Here is a 6,822-nt window from a genome sequence, read left to right on the forward strand (position 1 = left end):
AATTTTTTATCTCAATTTTCTCCTTAATAGAGGGCATAAAGAAGATAGCCTCCCTTCTGAGAAGTGTGGAGAGTGAGGGGGACAGACACAATGAGAGCTTGTCTGATGTATCCCCAGCCACGACTACTGACTGGAACATACCTCCAGAGAACATTGTGGAAGATATATATACTGACATGGCTCCAGAGGGCGATGATAAAGTCATATGTGAGCTAAAGGATGAAGAGCTAGATCAAGCCTGTAAAATATCTCGTGATGAGTATCAAGATAGAGAACTGGATGAAGAAGCTCAATTACTTCTAGCCATCCAAAGGTCAATGGACACCCAAGAAATACACATGGAGGAAGATGATGAGGAGCTGCAGAGAGCATTAGAACTGTCTCTTACACAACATGTCTTAGAGGAATCAGAGGAATCCTTACAAAGAGCACTAGAAATGTCTCTCTGTGACAAAGGGCTTTATGGTCACATTAAGACATTTACTGCTAAAGAGGTAGTTCAGCCCATGTTCTGCAATGAAATGGAGAGGGCCTCAGACAGCGCCCACATTAAAGTTCTGGCGGGGGATGAGACCAGTCTCGTGGTGGCGTGTGCAGCTCTACGGAAAACGATAACTGCCAAGTTGTGTACTGTGACTCTGGAAGGAATACGTGATTTACGGCACAATACAGAGATCCTCTCAGCCCTGGAACGGAAACACAGAGTTAGAATTACCGTGTCTGACGGACAGGCACATATACAAGGATTTTTACAATGCCCTACCAAATGTCGGCAAGAGCTCTCCCAAATTCTGAGCGCCCTCCATGAAGGGGCCAAACCTCAGGCTGAGCTGATGAGCCTCGATGTACAGCAAAAAGTAGAAATGATCCCGTTGCTTGAGTCCTCCGAGGAATATAACAGTGTTGTCCAGCCATTCCTCAGCACTCTACAGCAGCAGAAACCTATCACAAAGGTCCTCCAGGTAATTACAGTCCCACCTGTAGGGGCGAACTGCCACATAGTGATGATAATTCCACTAGGTAGACATTCATGAGATTGTTAACATGTAGATGTACAGAAGACCGTGTGCAATTTGAACTTACAGCAGATTCATATATAAGCACCTTTCCTCATCCAACACAGAGTCCAGTCTCGTGAGATGTGGTAATCTAATGATTCCAGACTAAGAGATCTGCGACTGCATTGACAGCATAGGATTTGCTGTCAGGCTGCCTGTCTGCATAGTGACTTTGGGGCACTTCTTTAGACCAGATAGCTCCGGAATGCCTAGTTTAAAAATTTAATTAAATGCCCCCCCAGGCACCCAACGCCCCAGGCTGTAGCCTCATCAGCCTATTGGTTGATCAGGCCCTGATATAACCCCTGACTGATATCTCCTCTGTATCATACAGTTATATTCTGAGGTAATTCATCGGATGGTGTGAGTAAGAACCCCAGAGCAGGGTGTTACACCTGTAACCCTTTCATCCCTACACACCTGTAATGTGTTCAATCCATTTACACCTGTAACCGTTTCACCACCGTGAACATTGCTTAGCTATATATTACAGATGGTGACCAGTCATGTACATCTCTAATAGGTTTTCTGACTGAATATTGTTTGTGTAACCCCTTGATGCATTAATTTGAATTGAATTAGGTGTTGTATTGTGCCATTAGGGACATTTGTGCAAAGTGCGATCCTTGTGCCATGTAGCTTTTTCTGCAGTAGTGGTAAAATGTTCTAATGTGCACAAAAACTCAAAGCATTTTCACAAAAACATTCAAAAAAAGTTGCAAAAATGTCTGTTTAATAATATTTATACTCCTGATATACTTAGAGATGAAATATGAGAGAGACACGTCAGACAAGTGATAATTGAATAATGACCAGTCACAGCCTGAAATCCCCCTAATACAGCTCATTCCAACTAAGACATTTTTTTTTTTTTGATAAGATATTTTATTGAGTTTTACAGTACAAACAAAAAAAAAAAGGGAAACAGGCAATACAGGTGAAAGTGAGCCGCGATGAAGTTTCCACGTAGAATAAGGAGCATATTGTTATTGATATGAAGATGCAAAATAAAATTTAAGAAGAGTAGGAGGAAGGGGAAAGAGAGGGGGAAGAATAGAGGTAAGAGGCACAGGGGAAATCACTAAGCCATGATAAGGTTTAAAGTTAATAGCTGGGGCTCAAGGGCCTTAAAATGCAAGGGGGGTAGAGGCTCCGTGATGCTCAGTCCAAGGACTCCAGACCTTATCAAATTGGACAGAAGTATGGCGGAGGATGCTAGTCATATACTCCATATGGTAGACTTGCCAAATGCGGCCGATAACCGATGGCAGAGAGGGAGGGCTCGGGTTTTTCCAAAATAGAGCAATTTGGCATCTAGCAGCACTAAGTATGTGTGTGATAAGTTTCTGAGTTGTTTTTGATATCTTGGGAATAGAACGCGGGAGTAAGGAAAATGACAGAGATGGGAGAAGAGAGATCTGAGTGACGTCGGAAATCAACCGATGGACCGACTTCCAGAAGGGAAGTAGTTTTGGACAGTGCCACCATATGTGAGACAGGGTGCCCTCCCGACCACATCGACGCCAGCAAAGCGATGAGGAGCCTGGGTATATTATATGGAGACGGTGAGGGACCAGATACCAACGGTAAAAGATCTTGCGACTGTTTTCGCTTATCTTACAGCAAATAGAGGTCTTGGAGAGATTCAGACGAATCTTAACCCATTCCTCAGGGGAGATCGACTCCCCCATGTCCTCCTCCCACTTGAGCTCATGAGAATCCTTGGAAGGGCAATTGTATTTCACCATAAGGCGGTAGAATATGGAAATCAAGCCCTGAGATGAAGAACGAAGCTTACAAAAGGAGACCAAGGGAGAAGTTAGATGTATATCAGTGACAGTACGTCGGATAGAGTTGTAGAAATGTCGGAGTTGTAGGTATTGAAAGAAGCAGGATGAAGGAATACGAAAGCGCGTCTGAATGTCAGTGAAAGGAGGAAAAGTTTGTAGAGGCCTAAGGTCGGAGAGAAAGTTGATGCCACAGCGTGTCCGGTTGAAAAATTGAATTGGGCGGAGTCCAGGGGGGAAGGTGGGATTATTCCAAAGAGGCGTCATGCGCCATGAGTTGGGGGCTAAATTATATGAGGAGACTGTATGAGTCTAAGAAGCAAGTGAGAATGCTAGTGGAGGGGGGAGCTGTGAGGAGAGAGGCCGATGTTGGGGTTTGAGCCAAAAAAGCAAGGAGGGCGAGGTAGTGTCTGTGAGAGCGGATTCAATATCGACCCAGACTCATTGTCCTGGAGGAGAGTGAAGGAGTACACACTGGGTGAGGTGGGTAGCACGATAATATTTGAGAAAGTGGGGTACACCCAGGCCTCCTTCTTGGATAGATTTGTGAAGAGTCTGCATACGAATTCTGGGCTTCCTTGCAGACCAGACAAATTTGGTAGCCATTTGTTGAAGGAGCTTAAAAGAGTTAGCGGGAATTTTGAGGGGTAAGGTCTGAAACAGGTATAAAAGCCGAGGGAGGATGTTCATTTTAAGGGAGTTTATTCTGCCCGTCCAGGAGATAATGAGTTTGTCCCACTTTAAAAGGTCAGCCTTAATGGCTGAAAATAAAGAGGGGAAGTTTGCTGCATACAGCTGATCGTAAAGTCTAGTGAGATAGATCCCAAGGTATTTAAGTTTGTGGGGCTGCCATCTAAAATCGAAGCTGGTTTTGAGGATTGACAGAAGAGTTGAGGGGATATTGAGGTCCAGGATTTCTGATTTGGAGGCATTGATTTTGTAATTGGAAAGAGTGCCAAAGAGAGTGATGTCCTTGAGTAGATTTGGGAGCGATATGAGGGGGTTTGTGACTGATAAAAGAATATCGTCTGCGTATAGAGATATTTTATGCTCGGAGGAACCTACCCGAACACCGGAGATATCAGGATTAATACGAATTTTGCGAGCAAGCTAGAACGGAAGCTGTCGGGTTAAAGTATAGGGAGGCAACGCCCCGAAGGAAGGGGCCCTTCAGGCCCATGACCTCGAGGGTCCGCTGCATATAGGGCCAGGCCACCCTATCAAAAGCCTTTTCCGCGTCTAGGGCTATGAGCAGGGTGGGGATATTGCGTGAGTTGGAAACGTAAGTTAGATCAATTGCTCGTCGAGTGTTGTCCGATGCCTGACGGCCCGGGATAAAACCGACCTGGTCGGGGTGAACGAGAGAGGTGATGACAGAGTTCAGGCGATTAGCGAGGAGCTTTGCAAACAATTTGAGGTCTACGTTGAGCAGAGAAATCGGTCTATAGTTTCCACAGAGTTGAGGATCGCGACCGGGCTTGGGTATAACCACAATGTCTGCCCGAGTTGTAGCCTGATCGAATTTAGAGCCGAGGAGTATGGAATTGAAGAGCTCGAAGATCATGGGCATAAGAGAGTTGGAGAAAGTTTTGTAATACACGGCCGTGAAGCCGTCAGGGCCGGGGGCTGAAGAATTTTTGAGTTCTTTGATGGTTTGAGTGATTTGTCGGCAGTGAATGGTTCATTAAGGGAGTCAAATTGTGCAGAGGTAAGTGAGGGCAGGGCGATAGAGGAAAATAAGTCGTTAATTTTAGAATGTAAAGATACCAGGTCAGGATTTGAGATGGGAGGTTATAGAGAGAGGCGTAAATCAACTAAGACATTTTAAGTGTTATAGGCTCTGTTATTAGTGCAATTGTGATAAAAATATCAATCATGCAACCTGTCCTTTGTTGTACTTGGTAAATGTAGATTCTACCTATATATTATATTCCTGTTTCATTATTGGTACCGGAATCCTCCTGGATGCTTCTTGTATTGACAGTAAGATCACTTATCTGTGTGGTTTTGTAGGTCCAAAAGGTGCAGAATACCTTGCTCTATAACCAGTACCAGCTGAAAAAGCAGAGCATGCTGGTATGTGAACCTAAGAAACCCATTGAGCATACACTCTACCACGGAACCACCAAGGATGGCGCCAGAGAGATTTGTCACCATGGATTTAATCGTAGTTTTTGTGGGAAGAATGGTAAGAGCGCCTTCTCCTCTCATCTGTTTGTCACTCTCCCTGCTCCTTTGCAATGTCGCACCCTTCCTGCTCGTTTGCAGTCTCACATTCTCCCTGCTTCTTTGCAGTGTCGCACCCTTCCTGCTCCTTTGCATTCTCACAGTCTTCCTGCTCAAAATCTGTGTGGTGTCACGTGCACTCTGTCCTACTCCTCTCTTTCTGTCATGTGGCAATGTGTCGTGCACGATCTCTGTTGCATTGAGCTCTATTCTCAGCATGTTCTGTTGTGTCACACACTGTCCTCTGTGCTCTCTGCCATTTTGCAATCTGCACTTCTCTACACTATTGGTTGTGTTGCACTGTCCTCCGCAGCACTCTCTCTGCAGTGTCTATCACTGTCCTCCTCCATACTTTTTCTGTCATGTTGCACTCATGGGGATTTTTCAGTTCCCCATTTTTCATTTCTGCTGCTACCATTTTAGTTCTCTTCTTATAAAGTTGCTACTTTCATTTTCCACCTTTTCTTCAATTTTCTCTCCTTCACAGCAACCCTATATGGGCAGGGTGTGTATTTTGCTGTCGAGGCTGAAATTTCCACACTGGACAATTACTCACCCCCCTCGACTGAAGGAAAGAAGTTTGTTTTGGTGGCTCAGGTGCTTACAGGAGAGTTTGTTGTTGGAAAACCAGACATGCGAACCCCTCCCATCATGCCAAACAGCAACGGAGATGTTTCACGGCGATATGACAGCTTGGCGGACAACCTTCGGAAACCCTCCATCTTTGTCATATTTAATGACACACAGGCTTATCCACAGTATCTGATAACATGCTGTAAAGAGAGAAATTCCTCGATGTGAGTTGGAGCAAAGCTTTATTAGAGTGCTAGCTGCAAATCAAGGGCTATAAGTGGGCAGAATAAAGAAACCAAAGTGGTAACAATGATATTTAAAGCAAGTGGGATAATAGTGGGTGGGTTATTGTGTGAGGCATTGGGGGGACTCTAGAGGAATAAGATATATTGGAGATAGTGTATAAAACTGGAGGAATCTGAAAATGTTCTTAAAAATGTCTGTAATGGAAAAATTATTTTACACTGTATAATATTAAAGTCTTTATTTACAATTTCAAAATGTCTATCTGTAAAAATGTATTAAGCTGGGTACACTCTACACTGTTTTCGTTCAATAATCGGCTCAAACAGCTGACATACAACCGCTCGTTCAAAAGTCGGGTCAGTGTGTGTAGTGAAACGATGGTCGAAAGTCTGCCCAAATGGACGATTGTTGCCTCATTTGGTTGGTCGTACCATTTAATATTTTCGTTCCAATCTCGTTTCTGCTGTGTAGTGTGTATAAACTTCCGACCGACCCACAACAGTGAGTACGAAATTACAGTCATTGCTCACGACAACATGGCTGTAAAAAGTCGCTAAAGGGACGTCTGCTCTTCCCTTTATCGTCCTAAACAAGGCTAGTGTGTATGCAGTCCATGGACCGAGCGATCGGACCATCGGTCGCATGTAAAATCGCTCGACATAAAAAGTTGGTCGAAATTTCTGTAGTGTGTACCCAGCTTTAGTCCTTAAATTCCTCAATCCTTAAATTATTGTTTTTGGGTGGTTTCTTAAGAAAATAGATGTTTCTATAATCATTGTCTATTCTCTTCAGAGTGAACGTGTCCCTTATGTGGTGACATTGGAGGACAATAGATGTGCTCGCCAATTAATCTGATTGAAAACATAAAGAGCGTAATCATAGATCATGAATATATTCTGTCATCCTGAACAGCACTTCCTTTCTAAGGGTAG

General features: G+C 44.0%; 1 protein-coding gene across 2 annotated transcripts in view; it reads left to right on the plus strand.

Moving 5' to 3' along the window:
- PARP10 (poly(ADP-ribose) polymerase family member 10) overlaps positions 1–6,145 on the plus strand; it is a 39,084-nt gene extending 32,939 nt beyond the window's left edge. For both annotated transcript variants that reach the window (XM_075211494.1, XM_075211495.1), the window contains 3 exons: positions 31–962; positions 4,859–5,033; positions 5,559–6,145. In XM_075211494.1, the coding sequence (XP_075067595.1) occupies positions 31–962; positions 4,859–5,033; positions 5,559–5,872 (1,421 nt within the window). In that variant the 3' untranslated portion in view covers positions 5,873–6,145. The remainder of the gene's footprint in view (positions 1–30; positions 963–4,858; positions 5,034–5,558) is intronic.
- Positions 6,146–6,822: the final 677 nt, after the last annotated feature.

This window comes from Mixophyes fleayi, chromosome 5, assembly GCF_038048845.1.
Source record: "Mixophyes fleayi isolate aMixFle1 chromosome 5, aMixFle1.hap1, whole genome shotgun sequence".
In the NCBI taxonomy this organism is placed as follows: domain Eukaryota; kingdom Metazoa; phylum Chordata; class Amphibia; order Anura; family Limnodynastidae; genus Mixophyes; species Mixophyes fleayi.